Source organism: Polychytrium aggregatum (assembly GCF_025602895.1).
Source record: "Polychytrium aggregatum strain JEL109 chromosome Unknown BJ171scaffold_4, whole genome shotgun sequence".
NCBI lineage: Eukaryota > Fungi > Chytridiomycota > Chytridiomycetes > Polychytriales > Polychytrium > Polychytrium aggregatum.
This window is the reverse complement of record NW_026516206.1, coordinates 446531-473434: the sequence shown is the minus strand read 5'-3', so window position 1 is coordinate 473434 and position 26904 is coordinate 446531. Positions and strand designations below refer to the sequence as shown.

Genomic DNA, 26904 nt, shown 5'->3' with positions numbered 1-26904 from the left:
ACTGGGCTGGGCTGGTTTCTTGAGCTTATCGCTGACGAGTCTCGCCGTAATTGCTGGGTTCTCATCAGCATGCAATGCGGGGGTTTCGTTGACAGTCTAGAGAGCCACCAAAGGGAGTTCATTGACGAGTGCACAAAGTGGTATGAGGCCTTGAGACTGTACACGAGCAGAATCATGGGAGCAGGTCGCCTGCGAGCTTTTATGTCAACTTAACGCACCGATTCTCGCCGGCTGAGGGGCGGCACCTCGGATACGTTGATGCTGTGACCAAATGCAACGACAACCTTCTGGGTGGTGTCTGAGGGCCGTCTCGGTGCTGCACGAGCTGTGATCCGGGCCGGCTCGGCTTTGGAGACCATGTGTAGTGCGGTGGAATGCGGTGCAGCAGGTGCGGCCGCGGTGGTTAACGATGGAGACGATGGCAGCAACGATGTGGAGCCGTCCCCGTTGCCCAGCGGGAGCACTGCATTCTTCTCTGAGGATCGTGCCTGCCACGGCGGCAGGGGTTGCTCCGACACAGGGGGTGCGGCCATTGATTCGCCCATTGATGCGCCAATCAGGCCATTGACGCGCCTGCTCACGTGGCTTGATGTGTGCCATGGCGCACGTGCAGGATGCGCAGCGTGCTGCCACAGAACGGCTGTCTTACACGTGGAGTCCCGGCCGGAAAAGGCAAGTGTCGAGCCTTGTTGCTGGCTCGGTCGGCGGGCTCTCGGCGGGCTCTCGGTGCCGCGGGCGCCAATCGGCATGTGTCTCGGCATGCGTCTCGGCGATCGCGGCGAGAGCGCGCCCGCCCTGGATCGTGTCTTGGGCTGCCGGGCCTCCCACACCGTTTCAAGCCAGGTTCGTGCAGAATCATCTTCCGGCATGTCTGCGCCCGAACCCCTGCCGCTCGGCCCTGCCCGAACGCCGTCGGTCCTCGCCCGGATGGTGCCCTCTGCGCGGGCAAGCCGCCCCGAGCTCACCTGGATCCAAATCATCCACATGGAGATCACCGCCGTCACCACCGCGATGCGCAAGAATGCTCGCTGGTCGCTCTCAAGCTACGATTCATTTGCCATCCCCAAGCTCCACAGCGACTACGATTACTGCGCCGACAGCGCTGTCCACGGAGTCGACGGCTTGGAGTCGGTCCTCGAATTCACCTCTGCGGTCCGCAATGACCATGTCGAGCTCGACAGCCGTCTGTCCACACTGGCCGACAATCCAACCCTGAACCTGCTCCATGGCTTCGCCAAGCTCAAGGCTCGTCTGACCCTGATCCACGGTGAGTTTGCGCCGCGGGTGCCTTGAATCCCTCGCCAGATCTGCCTGCGGATGATGATGAGATCGGCCAACGTGGTCCCGGGGATGGCGATGCCGCCATGTTGGAATCTGCCCTCGAGCACAGCTTCTCATCTGTCTTGTGGCTTCTGCCGAAACCCAGATTTGCGAGACCTGGATCCCTCGGACCTTCTTGCTCCATTCCTGGATATCATCCGAAGCGGAAACACCACCGGCCCCATCACCGGGACGGCGCTCAACAGCATCGAGGCTTTCATCAAGTATCGCGTTCTTGGTGAGGACCTGGCGACTGCAGGATGCTGTTGTCGCATCTGAGGGCTTCGTGGGCCACAGCTATCCTAACAAGCGACACCACCGGCCCCCCCCTCCAGATCCCCACCACCCTTCGCTGCCTGCCGCCATGGCTCTCCTGACCCATTCGGTGACCCAATGCAAGTTCCAGGCGACAGACGCTGTCTCGGACGAAGTGGTCCTTTCACGAATCTTGAGACTGCTTCGGGTGATTGTCGGATCCGATGCCGGGCAGAAAAGTCTCAGCGACAAGGGCATCTGTGAAATGGTCGAGATTTCGTTTGGCATGTGCTTCCAGGTTCGATCGAGCGGTAAGTCGAGCCCCTGACAGCCCCCCCCCGTCCTACTGAGCAAGGGCGGCGCCAGAATCAAACGGTTGCACCATGATACTCGTTTCGAGTTGGATACAGTTCAATCCGTCTCGTAGTCATCTATGTCCTTATGAAAGCCAGAGACTAAGACAAATGTATCGTCTGTCCATGTGCAGAACTTCTCCGCCGAGCTGCGGACAAAACCCTGAGCAAACTTGTACAAGCCCTGTTCGAGAGGTCAGTGTCGCTGCTTGGATAGCACACGGCGTGACACCATCACTCCCTGATGTGACCAGGCGTATTATGGAACTGCACACACGGATCGATGTGGCTGGCGCTGGACCTTCTTTCCGACTGCCCGTTGTGTTCCGCTCTTGACCTCAAGAAAATCCTGACTCTAGGCTCACGACCATTATGAAAGCCAAGGACCACGACAAGCGTATGCGCGACCTGTCGCTCGGAAAGTACAAAAAAGAAAAGCCCGAGGGCCTGTCGATTTCCGCGCCGCTCACCCCCTTGCCCAGCAACCGGGCCCCGGCGCTGCCTCTTATTGCATCACCGACCGTCTCGTTTCCATCTGATTATCACGTCTTGAACTCGGCTGGTGTCGAAGAGCCGTCGTCGGATCTGGAGCGCCAAAAGTCTATCCGTTCGACGCTGTCCGATGGCGGCGCCACCTCTGCGGGCGACTACGGCGGCTACGAGAAAGAATTCCAGCCCTTTGGCCTCCCTTCAATCCTGGAGCTCGTGCGTGTGCTCGTCACTCTCATTGATCCACGCAATCGTAACCACACCGATAGCATGCACCGTATGGTGGCGCTGAACTTGCTGGCCACCGCAGTTGAAGTCGGTGGCCAGTCCCTCGGGAAGTGGATTGGGCAAGGCACCCAATACACCAAAGAGCGCAAGCTGCGCGAAGCATCGCAAGCTGCGGCTGGACACCACAGTCATCACCACCACGGTCACCACGGCCATCATCACAGGACACCAAGCAGCTCTGGCGGGCTTCCACTTCTCGGTGACATCAAAATTACCACGCAGGAGCCCGTGAGCTCGGTCGTCAGCGTGGGTGTGAGCGAGGAACAGCCCGGGACCACCAAGGCCACGATCATCCTCAACAGCGAGGAAGACACCACCCAAGTCGTGGATGTCGCCAGCCCACCCGCGCAGGGACTTCAGGAACCCGTGGCCCCGCTCTCGGCCATCGAGTCAGAGAATCCAGAGCCCAATCTGCTTCCGCCCATCGATACTACCGCAGACGAAGATGCTTCAGACGAGGACAAAATGGCCCTTGCCGTCAAGGACCTGGTCCTCAATGATTTGTGCAAGCATCTGTTCCAGGTACGTTCCGTCGCAGTCTTTCGCTCAATGGCCACCCCTACAACGTATTCATTGGCATGGTCTCGGCGACGCGCTTGTTTTATCTGGTGCGATCATCGACCGGCTGCCTTTCCAGTTGCTCCAAAATCCAAACGTTACGGTCCAGTCGCCGCCCTCGGCCACGACGCTGTCAATTCTCAACGTCACCCTCCGGGTCATTGTTGCGCTGTTCCAAACGGAGCGAGAGCACTTCAAGGTTCAACAGGAGTGGTTGCTCCAGTGGCTGATGAGCAAGGTCGACAACGGCCTCGTTGGCTGGATGAACATTGACGATCTCAAGGACGATGCGTCCCAGGTTGCCACGGGCTCTCGAAGCTCGGTTGCTGATCGCTCGCCGTCGGTGTTGGGGCTCCAAAAGACCGGAATCCTTGTTGGAGAAGTCCGCGAGCTTGTGCTCGACACCATCCTGCAGGTAAACATGACAAAGCCATTCGAGCTGGATGGAGGATGGGCACCGCATTGGCGAGGACTCAGACAGACGCCTACTTTGATGCATGCACCTGTCCGGGCGCCCACTGAATCGACCCTACCACTGCCGCTGCAGTTGTCGTACTACCCGCACTTCATGACAGAGCTCTACATCAACTATGATGCCGATCTCCTGTCGGCAAGGCATCTCTTTGAGGAGCTCATGTGGTTTCTTGCTCGGGTAAGCGTGCTGATGCGAGCGGCCGAGCGCCGGTGCCCATCACCAGCAGCCCCGTGTGTTTGCGTACAGCTATGGCAATTTGTATCCTCGACACAGATGCAGGTTCTCGCAAGGATCCTCGTATTGCTTCTGATATGGAGCATCATGCTAATTCTGATGCATATTCGTCCTGGCTGCGCTCACGACTCGCCACGTCGCTTGCTCTCGTAATTGCTCCGACTGGGTTCTTGCCACCTGCATGTGCATTACTCTCAGAACTCCTTCCCGGACATGACTCCCAACGGCCCCATCACAGCAGTGACACATCAAATCATATGCTTCGATACGCTGCTCATGTTTATCAAGCATCTCGTCGACAGAAGAGTAGGTCCCTGGAGCCAAGCATCCTCCAAACACGCTCTCGACACACTCGGTTGTCGTGGCGGATCAGCTACGTGCTCGTTTGGCCTCATCTCACACCTTTGATATTCATCCAACGCGAATGTTGGATCTGCATCTGTCCCGACTGTGTCAGAATGTCATCGATGTTAGCTCCCATCCAGAGGTTTGTGCTCAACACCTGTGCACGGCTGTCGCTTGCCTGGTGACTGTTCGATACTAACTAATCCGCGATTCGTATCATAGGGTCTGTCTCCCGAACATATAGCTCATAACAAGACGCGCAAGCGTGTCTTGAAGGAGGGAGCCGATCGCTTCAACATCAAACCCAAGGATGGCATCGCCTTTTGGCAGGGTAGGTGTTTCTCCAGAGCCAGCCTCCCAACGATACATGCGCGCACGATGCTATGCTGACTATTATCGTGCTCCTGGCGCTTGCTCCTTCGAAACAGAGAACCACTACCTGCCTGCTGATCTCACGCCCCAAAGCGTGGCAGCCCTGCTCAAGACGACCCCTGGCATCGATAAGCGGCTGCTGGGCGACTACATCTCGCGACCCGATAACCTCGGTGTCCTCAAGAGCTTTATCGAGATGTTTGACTTTAACGGAGTAGGCACCATTGGGACACCACAAGCTCATTGGGATACGGCTGTTTGGTGCTGAACCCTCGCTGAGATATTGTTTCTAACGCCATCTCAATCGGGGGGGGGGTGCAGAAACGCCTGGATGAGGCTCTGCGGCTTCTGCTGGAGAGTTTCCGACTTCCTGGCGAGTCTCAACAGATTGCCCGCATCATGGAGACCTTTGCCGAGATCTATTTCCAGACTATACAAGGTGCGTGTACAGGACGGCTGGCTCGGGAATGCAACAGAATACTCAGACTCGCCGCTCTTTCCAGGAAATCCCGAAAGGGACATCGAGACCCAGGACGCCACATATATCCTGTCGTACTCGGTCATTATGCTCAACACCGACCAGCACAATCCTCAAGTCCGAGTAAGTATTGCACCGCAGTGCCACTTTCTATGTTACCCATCTGGGCTGAATGCGGGACTCACCTCGTATATATATCGCTTCTGCCACACTCTTCCTGTGATTCTAGCGACGAATGACGTACGATGACTTTTGCAAGAACCTTCGCGGCGTGAACAACGGCAAGGACTTCTCAAAGGAATATTTGGTACAGCTTCGATCCCATCGCACAAACGTCAGGGCTCCGAGGGCCTGCTTCGTGGTGTCGTTGTATATTGACGCGCCTAGGGACTGATTTTACCTGTGCAACACAGCTCGACATCTATCAAACCATCCGAGATTACGAAATCGTTATGCCCGAGGAGCACGAGGGCGATCTTGGCTTCAATTACGCTTGGCAGGGCCTGCTCAAGTCGTCCGAAACTACCACGCCTTTCATCTTTAACCGCTCGACCGCCTATGATAAGGACCTATTCCTGCTTTCTTGGCGCGCGATTCTGGAGGCTATCAGCTATGGTGAGTTCCGCCGAGCAGCCGAGATCCAAGGCACACCGAGACTGGCGGAGCAGCTGTGGCTATCCTGGCTGTGGCTATCCTGGCTGTGACTATCCTGGCTTTGGCTATCCTGGCTTTGGCCAGGCTGCTAACACCCTCCATCTGCCCCAGTGTTTGAGAATGCAGAGGACGATCTTACGATCCAGAAAGGAATCGTCGGGTTTTACAACTGCGCTCTGCTTGCAACGCACTTCAATCAATCCGATGTATTTGACACGATCGTGGACACACTTGCCCGTGTCTCGGGGCTGTTGGAGTCCAACGGCAAATTCTCGGGGACCGACCTCGCATGGGGCGACGACCGTGGCTCCTCCGGAAAGAAGGTCGATCCGTGGGCCATCGAATTCGGCAGGAACACCAAGGGCCAGATTGCAACGGTGCTGCTGTTTTCGTTGGTGTCCGAGCACGGCGATGTGGTCGTCACTGGCTGGAAAAACGTAAGGAATTCAGTTTACTGGAAGCGGGTGTGGCTGATGAACGGTGCGTGCCCGATCCGCCGCAGCGGCGCCGACGCTGTCGCCCTTCAAAGACGTCCCATTCTTACAATTGGCTCCAATGTGACTAGATCATGGCATGCCTCAAGAGTCTCTTTGTGCACAACCTGATTCCGGCGAACTTGGTCGAGGTCGACGACTTCCTACGTGGTCGGGTCAAGATTCCGCTGCTGCAGCCGCCTCCAGTCGAAAGGCCCGTCGTTGAGGCTCGCAGGGATACTGCCGGCATATTTTCGACTCTCCAGCAGCTCCTGTTGCTGGCTGGCCCCACTATCGATGAGCGCGTCGACGAGTCCCCACAAGAGTCCGATCTCAATGCCGAGCGGCGGGCGACAGAGTGCATCGCTGCATCCAACATCGAGCGTCTCTTTAGCGAGAGCCGGTACGTCCATCCCAGTGGCGCTGGCCCCATCGGTGATGATAGCCAACCGAGTCGGCGCTGCTGTCTCTGACTGTTCCCACCCTGTCCCCTCGTGTAGATTCCTGGAGACACAGACGCTGCAGCTGATGATGCGCGCCATCATCGAGTCCTCCTTCGTCGAGGAGTCGGGATCCGCATCGCGATCGAATCTTTCAGAGCAGGCGGCGATCACACATGATCCTAGTGGAAACTCGTCAGCACCCGAACCGCACGAACTGAACCCGTCGGCTATCTTTTTGTTCGAGCTGCTGGTCCAGGTCACGATCTTCAACCGCGATCGCCTGCAGGTTGTGTGGCCACTTGCCTTTGAGCACATCAAGACACTCCTCGGCTACAAAGCGGGCTTCCGCACCGATGCTCTGCAGTGCCACAGCGCCTCGGCTCTGCTGCGTCTGATAATGCGTCTGGCCCATCACCAAGACACAATGCCCCAGGTCCTGCAGTCACTCGACTTTCTCCTGGAGCTTTCCCCAGACACCCTAGCCACCATTGGCGAGCCGCTGATGGCTGGCCTTGTGCAGCTTGTCCAGACGCACTCCAGCCTGCTTGTTTCGTGCGCCAAGTCCGACACCATTTTGGCCCTGCTGTCCAAATCCAGCATGAACCCGGCCGCGGCTGGATATGGCTTCCAAGTGACAACATTCTTGATTTCGGAGGGATCCAGCAGCATCGTCTCCAGCGACAACTTTTCGGATTGTGTCGATCTGCTGATCGGCTATTCGGTCGCCTCTGGGGCACTGCTCCTCGCTGGCAGCGGATCTGGCTCTGGAAAGCTATCCGAGTCCGATCGCAAAAGCCCGCGTCCGACAGTACCTGCTCATGAGCGCGGCAAAAGGTATGGTAGAGTCCGCCGCTGCTGCCAAGTTGCATAGCTTTCAGGTTCCCCTCCCTCCCCGACTGATCAGCGATTCTGCATGTGGCACAATTCTATGTTTCTCAGTCCTCATGTCCACGCCGCGATTGAACGATCGCTCAAGAGTCTGGAGCGCCTCTACATGCTACATACCCGAATCCCCGAGCTGATCACTCAGACATCGATGCGTCCCGAGCGGGCATGGTTCGAGTACTGGCTGCCGATTCTGTCTGGCCTTGAGCAGCAATGCTACCACCCGTCGCGGGAGGTTCGACAGGCCGCTCTGACTTATTTGCAGCGCGCGCTTCTCTCGCGGGAGCTGCTGCTGGAGGGCTCGAGGCTGGAATGCTGGATCAGCTGCCTCGAGAATGTCCTCTTCCCCCTGTTGGAGGAGTTGCTCAAGCCAGCCGTCTTCAAACTCGACGAGGCTTCGATGGATGAGACACGGATGCGGGCCGTCGGTCTGCTCTGCAAGTTCTTTTTGAACTTCCTGCCCCGATTGGTGAGCTCGAGGGAGCTTGTGGGCTTGTGGGGACGAATCCTGGAGTACATGAAGAGCTACCTGGACGTGGCGTCGATGCCTGACAATGTCGGACGCACAGGAATTCTGGTGAGCATTGGTTCGCAAAGTCGATACTGGTGGTGCTGGTGCTGGTGCTGGTGCTGGTGCTGGTGCTGATATGAATCCTTTGGTCTGTCTCTAACGAACATGCTTTTGCAATCTCGCTCAGTACGAGGGCGTGCTGGAGTCCCTCAAGAATATGCTGCTGGTCATGTCCATGCAAGGCGTCTTCCAGTTCACCGAGACTGGAAGCCCGACATCGAATCTCTGGAGCTGCACTTGGGAGCATCTCGATCCCTTCTTACCCGGTCTGAGGGACGAGCTGTTTCCTCCAGGCGGCGAACCGCCCGCGCTGAACCCCTTACACCCCGTTCTCCCGCACTCTCCCACGGACGAGCATCCACACGACTTGCTCGCCCCCGAAGCGCCGCTCTCTGTCGAGGTCCAAGTCGATGCTGGGAGCCATGACAATCAAGTTCTGGTGTAGACAGCCTCCAAGCCAGCCAACAGCCCGAAATGACCGCGCGGTGCCAGTGCAAGCAGCCGTGGCCACGGCTCCGACAGTCGCCCACAAAGCCCCTTGTGCGTATAACACAACCGATGAAGAGATGGTACAATATATATTGCTCCTGTTCTCGTGGAAGGTCTTGGAGGACGGATCGGAGAGAGGAATGGGCCACAGGGGCCCGAAAGTATGAGGTGGGGAGGCGACGGGAACTATCAGCTGCGCCGTCAGGGAATTCCAGGCAAGTGGTGGCGACAGGACCTCGCACACACCTCGGCGATGGCCATTTTCGACTGGAAAAGGCATCGCCGAGAGAGAAAACTACGAGGTGCTGAGTGATATGGAGCAGGAGCTGACCAGACAGCCGCTGCATCTGCCGACCACCGTCGCTCTGGTCAAGCGTAAGGGAAGTGAGGAAAGAGCCAGAATATGATAGGTGAAACATGAAGAACCAAGATGCAAGAGAGGGAGGGGTGCAATGTCGTCGGTAAGGCAGTTGCCAAAGCCAGGGCTGGCGCTACTGGTTGTCCTTGTCGTGCACAAACCTCTTGCTAGACCTCCATCGGGCAAGGGACAGAGCCCGCATGGTCCCATCCAATGCACGACAGACAGCATCAGCCGTGTACGAGAGCAGTGGACTAGTGTGAGGCTTTGAGGGCTTCTCGATGGGCACTAAGCCACTCAATGTACAGCTTGGGGTCGTTGGCAATCATTCCGAGCAGCTGCCGAGCCGAGCTGAGAGGCGACTGATCATGGAGCACAAGGGCGCCTCCGCTTTCGCTGTGAGTGCTCGACTCGGCCTGCCACCCGGCGCGACTTGCTGCTTCGCACTCTTTGCCGAGGATGGCGGTGTAGAAGTGCCGGAGGAGCAGCGAATTGAATGTATCGATGTCTTCGTGGTTCATGGCGTGCCCACGGCCCTCAAAAACAACGAGTCTGGCACGAAGATTTGAGGCCAGGTCATAGGCGTTCTTGAGGTGGACGAGCTAGACCAGCCGGTGGATGAAAGAGAGTGCGAGAGTGCCGTTATCAGAACACGACCATCGATAGACGCTCGCATGACCATGCCTTCCCTTGAGCCGGGTTTCACCAATGACGCAGTGGACGTTGCTTACACAATCCTCTGTTCCGTGGACCACCATGGCCGGAATCGAGTACTTCTCGAAGCGCTCGGCCAGGACGCGAAGACGAGCGGCGCTAACATAGTGTCGCAGTATTCCGGTGAACTGAGCAAAGGCCGCAGCAATCGACTGCGGCGGTCGCTCGTCTATCCGGCCATCATGAAACTGAATGTGCCAAACGTAGCACACTTAGTGTTTTGGTTGACACAGCCTGAGGGCACGGACAGTGCATACTGGGCAGAAAGTGGACACATACCTTTTGGATGTACTCTAGATTGGTGTCATATCCCGTCTCGGGTGGTGCGGGGCTGTAGAGCCAGTTCTGTGGTGTCGAGCGGTAAGCGCAAGGAGACAACCGAGGAGATATCCGAGGTGCAGAGCAGTGCGACGATATCGGCACGACTCGTTCGATGTGCGTCTCCCCTCCCCCAACTGTCGCAACGAGGCCAACTCCATGCCACAGCCATCACTGAGGCAGCTTACATGGCTGTACAGCATCTTGGGCACATTCTGTTTCATCTCCTCGAGGCCGAGGGCAATCTTGGCGAGCGTCGACATGACCATTGGAGCGTACTTTGCAGGAGGGAATGCCCGACCAGCGTGGGTCGACGCCAGACACAGGCTGCGGACTCGGTCGGGCATCATCAACGCAAGCTCCTGGGCAATCATGCCGCCTGGCGATGCCGATTCACTCCTGTCAGTGGGCTGCCCAACTGCGGTTGGTGCAGAGCGAACGGATGGCTGCGCGTGGCTTACCCATGGAGACACCGACAACGTGGACATTTTTCCATCCAAGGTGCTGGATCAGTTCCTTGGCGTCATGTGCCATGTCGGCCATCCTGCGGACCGCATGGGTGCTCCGTTAGCATCGGACCAGGCCAGTCCAAGGGCCGGCCAGAGCAGTCCTCGGAGTCTGTGTTTCCTCGAGAACGAACCTGTAGCGCTTGAGCGGGGCACTCGAGAATCCCGACCCCCTGTTTTCGTATATGCAGACTTGGAAGTCGCCGTGTCGTCCAAAATACTCGGTCTTGAGCGATAGAGATGATGCTTCGTCAGGGCAGCCGATTTATGCTTTGGCGATATCGGGTGGCAGCGACAGCAACCTGAGCGACGGTGTCGGGATTGCTAGAGCGGCAGGTCACTCACCTGGAACTTCCAATTATCGCACGAGCCAGCCCATCCCTGAGCGGACCGGCATGCAACGGAACGCCAGAGAGAAACAGGCATGAGCCATGCACAATTCCAGATCAGAGGGAGAACGGCAGTGACGGCGCCTAGCCAGCACGCGGCGACGCCCAGAGGTCGAGTGCAGCGCTGTCTCGAAGGCCACCCTCCTTTCGACAGAATCGGTGGGCAGATGCCTACCGTGATGAAAAGAACCTTGTGCTCGCCATAGCCATGAATCTCATGGTAAATGTCGACGGGCTGCCCGCGGTCAAAGCCGACCCGGGTCTTGCCCTTTATCGGATTGTACTTGCTGGCGTCTCTGGCCAGCGACGACTTTGCAAAGGCAAGGATCTTGGACGCAAACATGGCTACCGATGCAGGATCGAGGACGGTCGGGGTCTCTGGCGGGCAGTGACAAGTATGAGTCAGGACGGCCGCGTAGCAGCGACGCTCGGACGAGACCGGCGCCAGGCCGAGCTTACCAGGGGGAAGCCAGCGCCGACGGGATGATCTGGGCCGGCAGACAGAGGTCAGAGCCTGGCCTGCAAACGAGGCGGGGGCCACGGCCAATCTATATGGCTGCTGCCGGCTGGTTCTGGAGCTTGCCGATGGGTCCGGAGGAGGATTGCTGTGCGTGCGCAGAGAAGCCTGTGTGGGCTTGCTCCCCCAACGTGTCGGCACCGATTGGACGCGGCGCAACAATGGGCGCGCCACAGAGTCGCCATCCGCCCCGGAAGACGCCGGCACGTGGGCTTAATTAATATGGCGCGCTGGTTTTCTTTTTTGGCCGTCTCCCGAAACAGCGCTGGTGCCGATGCTCGCTGCTTCAGCAATCGGCAATCGGCAATCGGCAATCGGCACCCAGCATCCAGCATCCAGCATCCAGCATCTGCGTCCGCCATCGTGGATATCTACGCAGTTCTCCCCTTCTCCTCCCAGAGCCAAGTCTCGCCGCGTTGCTCCCACCCACCCTCAGATCCACGATACTCGCACGATCCTGATCTCAGCTCAAAATGCCGCAGTCCGTCACGCTGCAAGACCCAACGCCGCTCTCGCCGCATCCATTTTCAGTATCCTTTCCAAAGAAGAGCTCCAAGGCCGCCAAAGCCAGCCCGCCCCCTCTCCCTCTCGTCTCGTGTGTGCCCGATGTCGATCTCGCCAGCGCTGATCGCGCCGGCGACATTGCGATTGTGACCGTCCAGGGCGGCGGCGTCTATCTCTACGACGTGAGTCCATAATGCCACTGTTGCTGCACTCACATCGATGAGGAGGAGTGGTACCGAGGAACTCCTGTGGCCGGGCTGCCGCTGACGCATCTGCAACATCCATCCAGATCGCCTCCCAGGAATGTCTAAACTCGTGGTCCGTCCCGCCCGGACTCACATTCTCCTGTCCAGCACTATTCCTATCCAAGGCCCCCGCCGCCAGCGAGAATGTCGAGGCCGACAATCGACTGGACGCCGATATCGATCCCACCGTCGACTCGACGGATGCTCACGAGGTCGCCGTTGAAAGCCTCGGACGAAGGGCCTCGGGCCACATCTTTGCGGCGATCGAGTCCACCACCAAGCCCCAGGACAAACCAGGACAGCTGATTTGGTCATGGAGGATCGACGCTGCGTCGACACAAGAAATCTCGAGGGAGCCCCAGTTCTCGAAGCAGGTGAGAGCAGTATGCAGTGCGGTGCCGCTTTCTGCTCGATCTGGGGCGTGGCAAATCTTGCCCCACTTCGGATCACAACATGCGTGGACCTCAACCCGACAAAGGCGCGAATCGACTTACACCCCCTTCCCCTCCTCAGGTCCCTCATCCCGTATATAGTCTCAGCCCCATCTCCGGACCTGCCACGTCATGCATTCTCGTTGTGTCTCGAACGGGAGACTTGGCCATCTATCCTCAGGATCTGAGCAATCCCCTGGCCGAACTCGCCCCGCGGTCGTCGGTGGGGAGATCGTCTTCTGTGATCTGGTCGAGCCTGCAGCCTGACTCGCATGAGAAATGGCCCAAATCCCTGGCCGTGGCCCTGAGACACACTGCCGAAGCACAAAAGACCGTGTACTCGGTCCGCTTCATCGAAATTGCATCCAAGGCCGGCCGATTCAGCTTCCATCTCACCGACGAAGTCGAAGTGCCCTCCCTCCCGAACTATGCCCATCCGACCGCGTTTGCCTACCAAAACTCGGAATCTAGAGTCATCAGCATTGCATGTATGTAGCAAGGATGTCTGTGGCAAGCTGCACCTCTCGGTGGCGTCGCGGGCAGAGCGTTTTCCGGCCAGCCCTAAGTGGCGCTGGAGACAAATACGGTGCTGCTGGATGGAGCATGGCGTCCTCGCTGCGATCGCTGATGTCCAGTTCCACCGCAGACACCAACGGCATCATCAAGCTATTTCAGCTGGAGAGCAATGGTCTGGTCGAGAAATTGTGTCTGTCTCTAGCGTCGTCGTCCCCGCTCAAAAAGTTTGATGTAAGATGGCGTTTCGGAGCTGCATCCTTTCGTGCGACGATAGACCGGGTCAACAGGGAGCCCTCGAGTCCGCGCTGCGATGGACGATGCGAGTACTGATCTAGTGTGTCCGTCGATGCAGGACAATCTGTTTAGATCGATCGACATAACGGCGCTCGACAAATCGTATTTGGCAGTGTCGTTTATTCAGCAGGACACATGTATGTAGACATCCTCGAGCCTCCGCACCAGCACCAGCACCAGCATCGCCATCGCCATCAGCAGCACTGCATATTGGCACCCATCGATACGAGCTCGTCTCGACATGGCGTCCTTTGTGCTCCTCCGCAGTCGGTCGCCATGTTGATTATCGCACAACCTCACTCACTATTCTGTGCTTCTATGCAACGCTGTCCGCTTCTAGTGGACGCCCTTGTCCATGTATACGACGCCCAGTTCGGAACGTGCCAGGCCCAAATGGTGGTCCAGTCCCTCTCTGAGCCAGCAGACAATATCAAAGGGCGATCGTTGCATGTTAGTCAACCGCGCTCATCGCCAATGATTGTTGCTTGCGCGTGACTTGCGATCAGCCATGTGCGCTGCGTTGCCATAATTTATGCGCTGGACCCTAACATCTCTGCCTCTCGCTTTCGCGCGCTGGTGTGCGTTATCAGCTCTCAACTCTGAGCTCGACCCTCTCTGGACCCATTCTTGCTCTCACGGCCACCACAGTCTTCAAGTCCGATGTCTTCAAGTTCACCGCATCGTCCTTCACCCTCCCGTACTACTGTCCCAAGCTTGATCTGCTGAGCGCCCTCGGCAAGGCACGCGCCCAAGGAACGATCCTGCCGGCCGGGGAGACTGGCTTTTCCCCTCTGGGCCTCGTCGGGGTGGTGGACACTCCAAACCTCGCTAGCCAATCAGAGCTGAGCTTTGCAAGTGACAGTGCGTTCATCTCTGCGCTTCAAAAGCCCAAGGGATGGAAGGACGGCCAGCTTGTCGAATTCGAAAACCTGGTCGGGGGCTGGCTTGGCTCCAAACTACCCTCCAAGCCGGCCCAAAAGACCGACATTAGTGCATTCGAGTACGTTGACATTTCGCAGCCTCTCCAAGTTGCCTTGGTCAATACTTGTTTCGAAGATCCCGCGTCGTTCTGGCCGCGGAAAGTCCTCAAGTATCTCCTCAAAAACGGCATCGTTACGAACGCCATGAATGACTCGGAGACGTCATATATGCGGAAAGCGCTCCTCAAGGGTGATCTCGAGATTGTGGCCTTGATTCTGCAGCACGTCGTCGATCTGAAGGAAAGGGATGTTGTTTTGGCTGTGCGCTACATCTGCGGCGACACGGATCAGTTCGATATCCCCATGGACAAGCGCCTGAAGCAGCTCAAAGACGCCTTTTCAGTGCACCGGCACCCAGTCTTTACCAAGAACTACTTTGAGGCTGAGTCAAGCGAGATCGAATGCGATCTGACGGTACCACAGCGGTACTTCCTGGAGCTCTGCTTTGCCGTTCCTAGAAACGATCATCACTTTACTGTTGCCCTTCGGCAGCTGCAAGTAAATCAAGTCGAGCTGCTGCTGCGATGGGTGGGCTCTGTTCTGGTCGTCGGATCAGAGCGCGTTGAGCCCGATAGCGTCATCGAGCTGGCTGCCGAGTCCAAGGAAACCGAGGCCCGCAAATCAAAATCTACCAAGGTCGCGCTGCTCGAGCAAGGTCGCCAGATACCATCGGAGTGGCTGTGGGACGATGAAGGAAGCGCACGCTACCAAAAGATTACCAAGGTGAGCCTGCGTGCGGGTCTGGGACGGGTTCTGCTCCCATCCGGAGGCGACAGCGCATTTGTTCCTCGACCAAAAGCGCAAGATCCTCGCATTCTTCCGTGTGGCCAGTCCGCTGAACCATCATCAATCGTACACCGTGGCGAAACCCCCCCCCTGCTCCCCATTTGCCCAACCAGGCCTTGGACACCCTGACGCTGCTGCTGGATGCGCATCTCCCAGTTGTCATGCTTACTCCGGAGCTGCATCCCTTGCTCTCCACGGTTGGCTCGGCCGTCTCCAACGCCACGCTGCTGCTGTCGATCTTGGAGAGGCGTCTGAAGGGGGCCCTGCTGCCATTCCACCAAGAGGAGGAGAGGGCCAAGCGCGCCCTTGTTCGCGAAAAGATTCGCCAGGAGAGACTCAGGAAGGAGCAGGCCCATATTCGGTCTGGAGGCCAGCAGGGCGGCAAGCGGTGGCGCCGCATGGTCGCCGATGTCGAGGGCGCTGGCAAGTACCGTGTCGAGGTGTTCAAAATATAGATGCCACCGTCGCTGAAACGGTTGGTGGTTCAGCCAGTCGAATGGGAAGGAACGTGGCTCCTCCCTTGGTGCTCGCGGGCATCTGAATTGTACCCCAGGCCGTGAATGAAGTCGTTTATTACCGTACCAGAGGAGGCCACTGCTACTTCAACACTCGCAACACATCGGTCAGCTGCAGCTTCTCTGCCAGAAGCGTGAACAGCGCCAGCGTTCGCGCCATGACGTCGGTGTTGGATACGCGTCCTTGGTAGATGATGACTGCAGCCAGGAATCGATCCATTTTGTGCATGCAGTAGGTCACATCCACCGCCTCGTCGTAGAACTGAACAAGCCCGCTCGAAGCCAGCTGTGACCGCGACGCAAGCTTTGCAAAGTTTGACCCAAGCATCGGGCGCTGCTGCACTGTCCGCTGCACCAGGATCGGGCGAGACTGCCCCTCCAGATACCGCAGTTCAAAGTGATCCTGGAACACACCAATGATGTTTGGCCAATGCGACATTGGTGGGGTGTCCTGGGGGTCGAGGATGCACGAGGGGCAGCCCGAGCAGGGAGACACGGGGCGGTGGACCGATAGCAGGAGTTGCTCGTCAGTGGGGCAGATGATAAGGGCCCAGCAACGCATTCCCGGCGCAGTCATCAGATGTGACGCTGCCACTGGACTTGCTCTATCAACCATCACATCAGCATCAGCAGCCAAGTGCAATACCATGGATGTCAAGGCTCGAGGTCATCTCTACCCACCTCGGGATAACTCAAGATCGCAGGAAACGACTGAATGCCGCGCAGTTGCTCATACGAGTCGCGTCCCCGACACGTATACCCGTCTTTGAAGTACGACCCTCCGGCAGGGATCACATAAATGAACGAAAGGTTGCTGAGGGGGAGGTTCAAGCACTGGCTCGACAGTCTGTATGTGGTGCATCGGTCCAAATGTAAGAATCCGCGTGAGTCTGCATGACGCTGTCCTCGCTCGTCGATATCAATCGGATAGATCTTTGCCGAAGAGGTCAGCATCGGTCATACAATTGCAGCGATCAAGGCAGTCTCGAAGCTGCCGATCCTTGTAACAAGCACAAGGGCACATTCGATTCGGGGTATCGCTATTGCCCGGGAATCGCAACTGCTCGCCAGATCATGGTTCTGGATGTTGGGATGGAGCGCCGGTCCAGCGGACACTCACATAGATCGGAACGACAGTGCCTCGACATGCTTATCCTCGATTGATGTGGCTGACTTTGACGTCAGTGAGTCGCTGCTCTTCAGTAGTCGATAAAAGTAGCAGTCAAACTTCCACCGCGTGGCCGAGGCAAAAACACTCAGCCACATGAGGACTCGATGCTCCTTGCTGTTGCTTGACTGAACAAGCGTCGTGCGGGATGAATGGCGTTATTGGAGAGTCCAGAAGAGCATCGCCGACATGCACACACTGCTATGGCCAGTGCTATCGACAGCGACGAGTTCAGTGTTTAACGCGCAGTCCAAATCCAAACTGACCGCTTGCAGCCCGAGCTTGTCCATCCATCGGGCAAGGGATGTTCGTGCGGCATACATATCGAGGGTCGAGGATTTGAAGTCCATATCGTAAAGGGCGTCCTGTGCTCGACAGAGCGACTGGAGGATATCCAGCTCCAGTCTGCGCATGAGAGGCGTCAGAGATGATCGCATGCAATCGCATGGCAATCTCGGCCCTGATGTGCCTGGCATAGATGAACAAATCCGCACTTACTTGAGTGTTTCGGACAGCTCCCCGAGATATTCGTCAAAATCGAGATCGACAATCATCTGCTTCAAGGGTTCAATGATGCTCACAATGGCGCCAAAGTCGGCTGGATTGCTGGCAAACTCCCCGAGCCGAGCGTAGCTGGGCGACAAGATCCGGCGCAGAAGCATCAGTCTGGTTAGCTTTTCGACAATCGGCATCAGCCCCGACGGCTCTGGATATATGCACGCAGCACAAGCACGACCTATACCTGCGGAGCATTTCTCTCCGAATCGCCAGCAGTCCTTCCAGCGCGAGCTTGAGACTCTGCCAACGGGCAAACGACGGGGATGCCTGCAGCTCCAAACCGAGCTTGCTGAACTGCTGGCTGCATGTTGTTTCAAGTGCTTGATATCGATCGACCAGTTTCTATCCGGTGGTTCGGATCGGCAAAATGCAGGCAAGGGCGGTGCGGTAGATTGAATGAGCCGACGAAGCGAGGTCATTCAACAGATCTCTGACTGGAGTGTTGGCTGGGAGAGGAGAGCGGCTCAAACAGCAGACGCAGCAGATGCAACCGTTCAAGACAAAACCTTCGCTTGCCAGAAGCCATCCGTTTTCAGAGCTGCCACTTACAGTGTTGAAGAAGAGCGTCGACCTCACGAAGGACAGAGTGTGATAGCTGCTCTCGGCAGCGACGAGCCCACCCAGGATAGGACTCAGTGCCTTTAGCACGGCGATATCGACCGGATCCTGCGTGGGAGAGGGCAGACTGCTAAGCGACGACTTGGAGAGATGGTAATTGGTCCAGGACGCCGAGCTGAGCAGCGACGGCAGGAACTTGGAAGCGCCGTCATTGTCCTGGAGAGCGAGGAGCACGAAAAAAGCCTTCAGATGGTCCATGGCGCTCATCTGTCGATAGCGGGAGTCCCGAGACCGTCGGGCTGATGTAACAGGGCAGGCAGGCGGCCCTGGCTCGCCGAGGAAGCCGTTTGCTCTTGGAGTCGCTTGGCTGGGGCGGGTTGTGCTGGCGAGACCCGGACTGACCAGGCTTGGTGCAGGGTTGGATTTGGCTGTCCGAGCACGCCGAGAAGCCGAACCGCACCGAGAAAGAACGCTCTCTCGCCAGACTGGGGTGACCATGCAGCCCCTCAATGCAGCAACTGGAATACTCATGCCAGCTCCGAACGACTGGCGGCCGATGCAGCGGTGGCTTATCATCTGCGCGTAGCACCCAGCAATAGCGCCCGTGGACTGGTCAATCGGGTCTTTCACTGACCGAGCTCGGAGCCATACTGTATCGAGTGCTCACCAAAGGGATATCGCTACCTCCCTCCCATTGACCAGTGCATGGCGTCCTGCAGAGCAGAGCACCGCTTGATGGGTTTCGCTTCCCCGCAACAACAGCATATGTGTCCGACAGTCGGCTGCGTCTCTGGCGAGGCGAATATCGCCATCGATGCGGAGGTAAGATTTTGGCTGCAGTCGCATCAAGGATTTCCGTTGCATCTAAGCAAACGCCATTGATTTTTCGACCTTGGTGCGGTATAGTTTCAAGATGCATCCGGATATGGCCACTAGATGTAATGAAGATAATGATATGCCCGGCTAAGGTCAAGGATAGTCTGTGGATTTGGAGCCTCGCGTGGCCCCGAGATCGGCAAGATATGTCCAGACGACCTGCCCCGTCACCGAGAGCAAAGAAAGTAGAAATGAAAAGGATATCTTCATCGGAGGCCTCAAAGACTTCCCACCACGGCGGACTCGTCGGCAGCTTGATCTGGAGGACTCGTGCTGCTAGATATATGGCCGCACAGGCAATCGTCGATGGCTGATAGCACACGCAGCAGTTGGTTCTGAAGCTGAGCGAAGACTGCTTTAGGGCAACATCCACGATGCACCGCCATTACCGCTGCACATCGACCCGTACGAGCTGGGTTTGCCAATGTCATCTCACCTGTCATTGACATAGTTCCAGGCTTGCTGAGCCATCTCGCGATTGTCGGCCATCCCGAGACTGCGGAGATAATTGATCATAAATCCGTGCGGATGCTGGACGTGAACATTGAATCCCAGCTTGACCAAGATCTGCGACTCAGCATTGATCAGAGCGTCGTTCAGCTCGGGAATCTCCTATGGGTGAGCGACGAAGAACATGGCCATGAGTGCCCGCATAGCACCGCTCACCATTTCGGCCATCGCTTCAATGCACTCGGTCGAACCGCCCGCATTCTGTGTGGTGATGGCCGAGTCACAATACCGTGCTGCTGGGGTCGATCGGCTGGTGCTCCTGGCCTCGGAATGCCGTTTCCAAATAGTGGCACGTATGGATGATATCTCTGATCCGAGCCGGACACTCTTCGAGTTTCGATGCAAGGAATATGGCGCCCAGAGCAATATCCTGCGAGTGGGGAGGGGGTTGATCATAGACCCAGGCGGTTAGCCGCTTGCCAAGATGCTGATTCGCGAGTTCGGATGTAGCTGAGATCAGGACCAACGACGGGCAAATGCTTTCGACAGCCTCATCGCCCGTGCCGAATCATCGCATTCGGTATATGTGTTGGACAGTGTACTTGCCCTGACTTTGAATTGTTTGAATGAAGCACAGTAGTAGAACCGCTGCAGCAGAACCTGAGCAGTTGCCATAGCCACTTGTGGCCTACGGATCGGGGGAGGGTGATGACTGTCAGATCAACTTGCAATTCCATGTGATGGCTTCGGAATCCCATCCTGTCCATATCCGGTTTGGAATCGACGACGGCCCGATTTGGGCTCACTCACAGCTTCAGCAAAATGCCCATGGACTGGATCAGCTCGCAGCCCACAATGCGGAGCTCATATTCGAGTTCTGTTGCGGTCAACCATGTGTTATTTATGACCCTGCCTCTGATCGCGGCTGGCTCTCGCCCTGTGGTGGCCAGGATTCCCGACGAGCGAGCGTACCTTTGCTGAATCCATCCCTAACTGACGGTGGGCTCAGCAGCAGCTCGACTGAGACGACTGTGTTCTCCAGCGACAGATTCTGCGACATGCTGCTGCTGCTCGGCTGCCCGATCTGCCCCTTCGCCCCCGAGACAGAAGCCCCCGTTGGCCAACACTCGCCACCTTCGCCGTGTTCACGTGCCGCGCTCGTGGCGATTGGCGGGCCACGATGCACTGCCACACGCTCTGATCCCAGGCACGGCCAGACCCATGGTGGCAGAGTGGACATCTGGCATCGGCTCTTGGCCCTCCGATCAGCATGTCATCTGTGGATGCAGCTCCCGAAACTCGCCGGCCGAGGAGGAGGGGACTTGCGTCCACGGTGACGACCGCCGGAGAAAGAATCGTCAAGCCCGCTGCGGCATCATCGGCCGAAGGTTGGATGGCTGCACGAAAGTTTACCATTTGAGTTTATCGGCGCCCTCCCAGCCCTGTGCTCCAGCGCCCCGTCACCAGCCGCGCCGAGCCTTGCAGCAGCCCCGGCAATCTGCTCATGACAAGCGAGTCGAGGTTGGCACTCCTCCAACTCAAACCAAACCTTGCCCGTTTTCGTGCCATCCTGCGGCCGAATACTCGGCCATGCAGCTGCAACAGCCAGATGGGGCCCAAGGTTTGGCATCAGCTGAGATCGGCTGCGAGTACCCCGTGGTGTTGTCCCACTTGGGCTGGTTTCTCGATAGGGTTTCTTGGGCCTCCGGGGGCACCATGGCCAGGCGGGAAGCGAGGAGAGACAAGACGACGTTGCAGACGCCCAAGTCATATGATGGCTGGATGGCGTGAGGAGGTGGCACGACATGGTACTACATGGTACTGCATGTTGCTGGATGGTATTGCATCACTGACCTGTGCGGCGCGAAAAGGCTGGGAAGGAGCCATAGCCAATCGGCGCATTGCAGGAGGCCCCTCCCCCTGGCGGCTCGACGTCGCCCTATAAGTACCTGGGCATGGCAGCCTCGGTCCAACCCACCATAAACCTTCGCCTCTAACCTAATGGCCGACACGGAGAAGCACCAGCACCATCATACCACTCCCAAGCTCGACACTGAGGAGAAGGAGGCCCTCGGCATCGCCACCATCGACTCTGACGATGTCGAGCATCTCGATGCCCACAACGCCTACTCCCAGGTCAGCGCCGTGGTTTCGACGACGGACGACCCCTCGATCCCGTGCTTCACCATCCGCGCCCTGTTTCTGGCTATCTTCTTCTGTATCTTCACCTCGGCCGTCAACGTCGTCCTGAGCTTCCGCACCAACGCCTTTTCCATCCCCGCCTATGTCCCTGTGGTGAGTTGCCTTGGTCTTCACCTGACTCTGGTGCACACGCGCACAGCCGTCCGTCCGCTTGCCAGTTTCCCGGGACAGCCACATCCCTTCCACGATGCACCTCTGTTGACCAGTGCAAGCCCATCCGCCCCGTCCCGCCCTTCAGATCATCTCTTATCCCCTGGGCAACCTGTTTGCCAAGATTCTGCCCGATGTCCGCTTCAAGCTCTTTGGCGTCGAGAACTCGCTCAACCCCGGCCCCTTCTCCGTCAAGGAGCACGTCCTGATCTACATCATGTCCAACGCCGGTACTCCCTACGGCATCGACAATGTCATTGGTCAGATCGCCCCCCAGTTCATGGGCGACACCAACATCCAGATCTGGCAGTCGATGCTCTGGATTCTCGCCACCCAGTGCATTGGTCTCGGTCTTGCCGGCATTGCCCGTGAGTTCCTCGTCAAGCCTGCCGCCATGTACTGGCCCGGCAACATGGGCACCCTTGCGCTGTTTTCCTCCTTCCACGACGCCAACGTCCTCGCCCAGGACTCGGCCTCCAAGTACAAGATGTCTCGCTTCAAGTTCTTCTGGGTGTGGACGGGTCTCTATGCCGCCTGGGCCTTTGTCCCCGGCTTCATTGCGCCTGCCCTCCAGAGCATTGCCGTCCTCTGCTTCTTTGGTGCCGGAAAGGACAGCCTGGTCAATATCTTTGGCTCGGCCACCCGCGGTGTCGGCATCGGTGCCTTGACCCTCGACTGGTCCCAGTTCAACGGCTTTATCGCTCCTCTCACGACTCCGTACTGGGCTACCCTCGTCAACATGATCGGCTACATCATCTGGGCCTGGATCGCAGTTCCGATTGCCTATACCGGCGACCTGTGGGACTCGAAGCGAATCAACTGCAAGAAACCCGGTCCCAACGGCTGCGGCTTCCTCAATGGCAACGGCCTCTTCAACGGCTCCAACCTCGCCCAGCGCCTCAACGGCCACATCCTCCTCGATCCAGTCACCTTTGATCTGGACCTGGCTGCCTACAACAGCGCCTACCCCATTCACATCAACACCACCTTCATCTTTGTCTACGGCGCATCCTTTGCCACCATTGCCTCGGCCATCACCCACGTCGCTCTCTGGTACGGCAAGGACATTGTCCAGCAGGCCCGCGTCGCCATGAAGCAGCTCAAGGAGGACACCGATCACCAGGATATCCACAACAAGCTCATGGCCGCCTACCCCGAAGTCAGCAACTGGGTCTACCTCACCATCTTCGCGCTCTCGACCATCCTGATGTTCTTTGTTGGCGCCTTTACCCCCTACAAGCTCCAGTGGTGGGGCATCATCTTTGCCGTCGCCCTTGGAGTCATCTTTGTGATTCCCCTGACGGTCATCACCGCCATCTCGGGCCAGTACATTGGCCTCAACGTCCTGACCGAGTTCTTGATTGGCTTGATCATCCCCGGCCAGACGGTCGCCGTCATGTCCTTCAAGTCTCTCGGCTACAACGTCATGATCCAGGCCCAGCTGCTCCTCAACGATCTCAAGATCGGCCACTACATGAAGGTGCCTCCCCGTGCCATGGTTGCGGGCCAGGTCATTGGCGCCATCCTCTCGGCCTTCATTTGCGTCCCCATCGCCACGGCCTTCACGCTCTCGCCCCTCTTTGGCCACGGCGACTGGCAGGCCACCGGCCATGGTGTCTTCTACTCTGCCGGTACGATTTGGGGAGCCATCGCTCCTGCCCGCTTCTTCGGCAACGGCGCTCTCTACCACGACATGCTCTATGCCTTCCCCGTCGGCTTCCTCCTCCCCGTCCTCCCCTGGCTCGGCAACAAGATCTACAAGCATCCTTACTGGCACCTGGTCAACATCCCCATCATGGCCAACTGGGTCGGTCCCCAGTACGGCAACATGAACGGCGTCATTACCGTCCTTGCCCTTGGCACCTTCTTCCAGTTCTATCTGTTCCGCTACAAGAACGAGTGGTGGCGCAAGTACAACTTTGTGCTCTCTGCCTCGCTCGACTCTGGAGCTGCCATCACCACTGTTCTGATCGGCATCCTGCAGCTCCTCTTCCTCAAGACGGACGAGGACGGAAACGGTGTTGGCGGCTTCCTGATGCCCAACTGGCTCCTTAACCCTGGCACTTACCAGGACTTTTACTGCCTCGGCACCGACTATATGGGCAACCCGCTCTAAACTCGGCCAAAAGAACGTCATGTGTCTATGGTAGCTCTATGAAACTGATTATGCTATGTATCGCTTTGGCGTTGGACCGCCCCTTCGCCCAACCAAAATATACAACGTCCGCGAAATGTGCCCGGACTATGTGCTTCTGTCGATCCATTTTGAACGAGGGGGTACATATCTACAATTCACAACGGGCCCATCGCACCCTCGACTCGAGGTCTTCATCGTCCGTTGCTTGATTGCCAGAGTGTTCCTCGACTCTGAAAATGGTGTATTTCGCTCGGGACTCACAACAAACGCAGAGCAGAGCAGCCGAGTCGTCGAACAGGCGGCCTCAGCACCTACAAGAGATAAGGGATGAGGATCTTGCGGCCCTTTGGGTACTCGTTTCCAAACTCCTTTCTGTATCGCTTATGCTTCTTGACGGCCCACAGATACATCTGGGCAGCGCCAAGGACGGTGAAGGCCCAGGCTTTGGGTGACAAAGAGTCCGAAGAAGATACATCAGTGTCTGTGCAGGCGGATCCGCGGATGACCTCGATGGTTGCAGGAGCCAGGCCACATTTCGTCGTCAAACACAGTGTAGGATCCGGGCAGCCTCATCGCCAACATACCGGCCAGGGACCCGTTCAGCATCGAGAACGCAATCCATCCCACAATTTCAAAGAGGTAGTTTGGAACCGACACAAGATTGAAGCCGTAGCCACGAGGGATCTGCACGTTATGCTGTGTGAGCGATGGAGGCACACACTTGCGCGCATCTGAACGCATCTGAACGCATCTGCATGCATCTGCATGCATGGATAGCCGCCGGGAGCGTTTATGGAGGCCGAGCAGGACTGTCTGGTCCAGGCAATGGCAATACTGCCCACATGATATATGCGATGTGTTGATCTGATCCGGAGGGATCGCGTCGACGGAGCATATGCATGGGCAAGCAAACACATACATGGCGAACTTTGGAGCCCTCGGGGCGCAGGTTACGGAGAGTAACGTGGGTGGCATAGTTGGAGACCTCGGCCCACTGTGGATAATTAATACAGAGCGAGCGGTCGTGAGAAGCGAAGCAAGACTGGCCGACCTCCTCTCCGCGAGTTGATTAGACTGCGGCTCATTGCACTTACGGCCCAGACGAAGAGAAGGAAATAGTTGCCCAGGTCGTTGAACTGCACGGGCCACACGCCATGGAATCCTGGACGGTAAGTGACCACTGCGATCCAAAGGGCCGACAGCCAGTAATGCGCGCAGTTCTTGGGAAGATTGTAGATAGGCATGGTCTCGAGGCTGCAAGAAGAGGGACATGATTATCGCCGAGGTGAGGTCGATGCAAACCAAGGCAGCAGACGAGCACGATCACACTATATCCTGATCTACAACCGGACCGCGCATGGACGATACGGGGACTTTCAGACCCGACGCAACGACAGAGAAAGAGCCTGGACATCGCTTGTGCGCTTGGCAAACGACTGTCCTTAGAGACGCCCTTGGCGATGCATACCTGAAGCGATGGACAAAGAAGGTTTCGTATTCTCTCTTCGCAAAGTGAGCGATGCTCAAGTAAAAGGTGAGCCTGTGCGGGGCGAGCCGGGTGAGTCCTGAGCCGGCATACGATCCAGCCAGTCATGCATTCAAGCTGGCCAGCTATCCTCGGTGGCGATGTGGTGGATCGCCAGGATACCGCCGCCGGAGAATGGGTCTTGGGCAAAGACTTACTTTTGCTGAGAGGTGGGCTCAAAGCCCTGGCCGTAGATGACCGGCGCCAGCGAGTAGAGAAGCACATGGATCAGGATGGGGCCGAGATATTCGATGACGAAGACGGTGCGCCAGCCGATTTGTTGGCCAAGGTCCTTGAAGAGAATATAATCTTGGGTTCAGAGAGGACATGATTGCAACGGGGCAAGAGCGGCAGAGAGCCTGGTAAGCGTACGAACTGTATCGCAGAACTGTCATCATCTGTCTTGGCGAGGCTGAGTCGCGGCACTGGCTGCGATTGCGCCAGAGGGTAGGAGGGAATGCCCTCGACACAGGCATAGGACGATCAGGGGAGGCAACCCTACCTCCGTCCTTGATCTCGTAGTCCGCGAGCGACTTGCCGGTTTCAAGTACTTTGGCGTTGGCCTTTCCTCCTTTGTCTGTTCCGCGGCGGGGAGTGTTAGAATGCCTGCGAGGCTGAAAGCGGGACGCTGCCGAGTCCTACCCAAAAGCCCAGGGCGAATGGCATGCCGTCTTTGTCGACCCTGGCTCGTACGCTGGCAGCCGTTTCAGGCTATTGATCCAGAGCCCTGCTCTTACCGAAGGTCAGTCTCTGGCGAGATGGATAGTATTTGGGCTCTGATGAAGGTTCCGGTTGCCGTTAGCCGCCAAACAAGAGCTGAGAAGACGTTAAAGGATCGGGACGCGGCGGAAGATGGCGTGCGGCGGGATATGACTTACTGGCTTTGTGGATGGCCGCAGTGACGTCGCTGACCTTGGCATCGTCGGCGAGGGTCAGCTCGGTCAGGGTGCTTCCGTCTCTTTTCTTGACGATCAGGCGCATTGCAGGCGGGATGGCAGGGGGGTGCGGAAGGGCGATGAGGCGAGGTGGCGAGCGACGAAGCTGTGTGGGTGCTCCGGGGTTTGGGCGCCTCGTTTGTGGCGGAAACTCACGTGGGCACGACGGCTGATTTTGGTCGATCGAGCCAGCTGAATATCACTATCAATTATTTCCGGCCCCCTCGCGGTTGCTCATCTCGAATATGAATACACGCTGTAGACCAAGGTGCAGCAAAAGTTGGAATCCGGCCATGGTCGGTTGACGGCATTTGGTATCACCTTGAGCCGATTGTGTCGGCGTGAAGGTGGGCGATTGGTGTGGAGGAATGACCAATTGTATCATTGTTGGAAGCTCCACTCCGATTGCGGACAAGAACCACCACCGTCTGAATCTCTCTGGTTGGAAACCTAGTCAAGCGTGACTGTGTGTCAGTGAGATGACATGATCGTTTGGCTATCAGGCAAGACTCACCTTGACAAGATGTCTTCCCACTGATTGAGCGAGCGATGCGTTTCTGGATCTGAATCAAGGACGCCACTGCACAGTA

At 57.4% G+C, this 26904-nt stretch overlaps 7 protein-coding genes across 7 annotated transcripts; 3 read left to right on the top strand and 4 right to left on the bottom strand.

Moving 5' to 3' along the window:
- Nucleotides 1-849: 849 nt before the first annotated feature.
- On the top strand, nt 850-8770 carry BJ171DRAFT_489303 (uncharacterized protein). The gene is made up of 20 exons (XM_053109470.1): nt 850-1267; nt 1427-1558; nt 1656-1886; nt 2063-2123; nt 2288-3227; nt 3343-3678; nt 3811-3915; nt 4171-4278; nt 4430-4459; nt 4540-4648; nt 4746-4903; nt 5011-5128; nt 5193-5290; nt 5397-5474; nt 5581-5782; nt 5933-6258; nt 6387-6697; nt 6795-7571; nt 7677-8199; nt 8321-8770. The coding sequence occupies exons 1-20, from the start codon at nt 868-870 to the stop codon at nt 8636-8638; spliced, it is 5361 nt and encodes a 1786-aa protein (XP_052970627.1). The 5' UTR covers nt 850-867; the 3' UTR covers nt 8639-8770.
- A 427-nt stretch (nt 8771-9197) lies between these two features.
- BJ171DRAFT_210117 (Alpha/Beta hydrolase protein) lies at nt 9198-11606 on the bottom strand. Its single transcript, XM_053106353.1, has 9 exons — nt 11427-11606; nt 11143-11345; nt 10924-10959; nt 10713-10804; nt 10534-10616; nt 10261-10451; nt 10034-10099; nt 9772-9942; nt 9198-9642 (listed from the first exon to the last, which is right to left on the bottom strand). Exons 2-9 carry the CDS (start codon nt 11308-11310, stop codon nt 9295-9297), a joined length of 1155 nt encoding a protein of 384 aa, XP_052970626.1. The 5' UTR covers nt 11311-11345; nt 11427-11606; the 3' UTR covers nt 9198-9294.
- Nucleotides 11607-11760: 154 nt separating this feature from the next.
- Nucleotides 11761-15798, top strand: BJ171DRAFT_489299 (uncharacterized protein). The gene is made up of 8 exons (XM_053109469.1): nt 11761-12170; nt 12278-12607; nt 12747-13152; nt 13311-13411; nt 13533-13611; nt 13815-13924; nt 14065-15177; nt 15354-15798. The coding sequence occupies exons 1-8, from the start codon at nt 11958-11960 to the stop codon at nt 15693-15695; spliced, it is 2694 nt and encodes an 897-aa protein (XP_052970625.1). The 5' UTR covers nt 11761-11957; the 3' UTR covers nt 15696-15798.
- BJ171DRAFT_489295 (uncharacterized protein) lies at nt 15785-17932 on the bottom strand. Its single transcript, XM_053109468.1, has 6 exons — nt 17666-17932; nt 17422-17556; nt 17190-17328; nt 16876-17051; nt 16437-16602; nt 15785-16206 (listed from the first exon to the last, which is right to left on the bottom strand). Exons 1-6 carry the CDS (start codon nt 17674-17676, stop codon nt 15838-15840), a joined length of 996 nt encoding a protein of 331 aa, XP_052970624.1. The 5' UTR covers nt 17677-17932; the 3' UTR covers nt 15785-15837.
- Nucleotides 17933-18903: 971 nt separating this feature from the next.
- Nucleotides 18904-20425, bottom strand: BJ171DRAFT_577648 (cyclin-like protein; the record flags this gene model as incomplete). The annotated part of the gene is made up of 7 exons (XM_053113828.1): nt 18904-18971; nt 19087-19250; nt 19352-19527; nt 19655-19795; nt 19978-20053; nt 20176-20242; nt 20338-20425. 7 exons carry the CDS (start codon nt 20423-20425, stop codon nt 18904-18906), a joined length of 780 nt encoding a protein of 259 aa, XP_052970623.1.
- Nucleotides 20426-21337: 912 nt separating this feature from the next.
- BJ171DRAFT_209892 (OPT oligopeptide transporter protein-domain-containing protein) lies at nt 21338-24018 on the top strand. The gene is made up of 2 exons (XM_053106352.1): nt 21338-21660; nt 21806-24018. The coding sequence occupies exons 1-2, from the start codon at nt 21367-21369 to the stop codon at nt 23831-23833; spliced, it is 2322 nt and encodes a 773-aa protein (XP_052970622.1). The 5' UTR covers nt 21338-21366; the 3' UTR covers nt 23834-24018.
- BJ171DRAFT_489286 (3-oxo-5-alpha-steroid 4-dehydrogenase-domain-containing protein) lies at nt 23987-26466 on the bottom strand. The gene is made up of 9 exons (XM_053109467.1): nt 26258-26466; nt 26117-26155; nt 25882-25956; nt 25538-25688; nt 25323-25394; nt 24949-25108; nt 24774-24848; nt 24439-24538; nt 23987-24296 (listed from the first exon to the last, which is right to left on the bottom strand). The coding sequence occupies exons 1-9, from the start codon at nt 26358-26360 to the stop codon at nt 24166-24168; spliced, it is 906 nt and encodes a 301-aa protein (XP_052970621.1). The 5' UTR covers nt 26361-26466; the 3' UTR covers nt 23987-24165.
- Nucleotides 26467-26904: the final 438 nt, after the last annotated feature.

Bases quoted from the DNA above. Each gene is read 5' to 3' on its own strand.
- BJ171DRAFT_489303 (XM_053109470.1), top strand. From the start codon at position 868: ATGTCTGCGCCCGAACCCCTGCCGCTCGGCCCTGCCCGAACGCCGTCG. The intron at 1,559-1,655 runs GTGAGGACCTGG...CCCCCCCTCCAG, and splicing joins CATCAAGTATCGCGTTCTTG to ATCCCCACCACCCTTCGCTG. The intron at 4,904-5,010 runs GTAGGCACCATT...GGGGGGGTGCAG, and splicing joins AGATGTTTGACTTTAACGGA to AAACGCCTGGATGAGGCTCT.
- BJ171DRAFT_210117 (XM_053106353.1), bottom strand. From the start codon at position 11,310: ATGTTTGCGTCCAAGATCCTTGCCTTTGCAAAGTCGTCGCTGGCCAGA. The intron at 10,617-10,712 runs GTTCGTTCTCGA...TGCGGTCCGCAG, and splicing joins GCCCCGCTCAAGCGCTACAG to GATGGCCGACATGGCACATG. The intron at 9,643-9,771 runs GTAAGCAACGTC...CGGCTGGTCTAG, and splicing joins TCCACGGAACAGAGGATTGT to CTCGTCCACCTCAAGAACGC.
- BJ171DRAFT_489299 (XM_053109469.1), top strand. From the start codon at position 11,958: ATGCCGCAGTCCGTCACGCTGCAAGACCCAACGCCGCTCTCGCCGCAT. The intron at 12,608-12,746 runs GTGAGAGCAGTA...TCCCCTCCTCAG, and splicing joins AGCCCCAGTTCTCGAAGCAG to GTCCCTCATCCCGTATATAG. The intron at 13,412-13,532 runs GTAAGATGGCGT...CCGTCGATGCAG, and splicing joins CCCCGCTCAAAAAGTTTGAT to GACAATCTGTTTAGATCGAT.
- BJ171DRAFT_489295 (XM_053109468.1), bottom strand. The intron at 17,052-17,189 runs GTCAGTTTGGAT...ACGCTTGTTCAG, and splicing joins ACAAGCTCGGGCTGCAAGCG to TCAAGCAACAGCAAGGAGCA. The intron at 16,207-16,436 runs GTGGGTAGAGAT...CTCGACCCCCAG, and splicing joins CGATCTTGAGTTATCCCGAG to GACACCCCACCAATGTCGCA.
- BJ171DRAFT_209892 (XM_053106352.1), top strand. From the start codon at position 21,367: ATGGCCGACACGGAGAAGCACCAGCACCATCATACCACTCCCAAGCTC. The intron at 21,661-21,805 runs GTGAGTTGCCTT...CCCGCCCTTCAG, and splicing joins TCCCCGCCTATGTCCCTGTG to ATCATCTCTTATCCCCTGGG.
- BJ171DRAFT_489286 (XM_053109467.1), bottom strand. From the start codon at position 26,360: ATGCGCCTGATCGTCAAGAAAAGAGACGGAAGCACCCTGACCGAGCTG. The intron at 26,156-26,257 runs GTAAGTCATATC...AACCTTCATCAG, and splicing joins TGCGGCCATCCACAAAGCCA to AGCCCAAATACTATCCATCT. The intron at 24,539-24,773 runs GTATGTGTTTGC...CATAACGTGCAG, and splicing joins AGGGCTCCAAAGTTCGCCAT to ATCCCTCGTGGCTACGGCTT.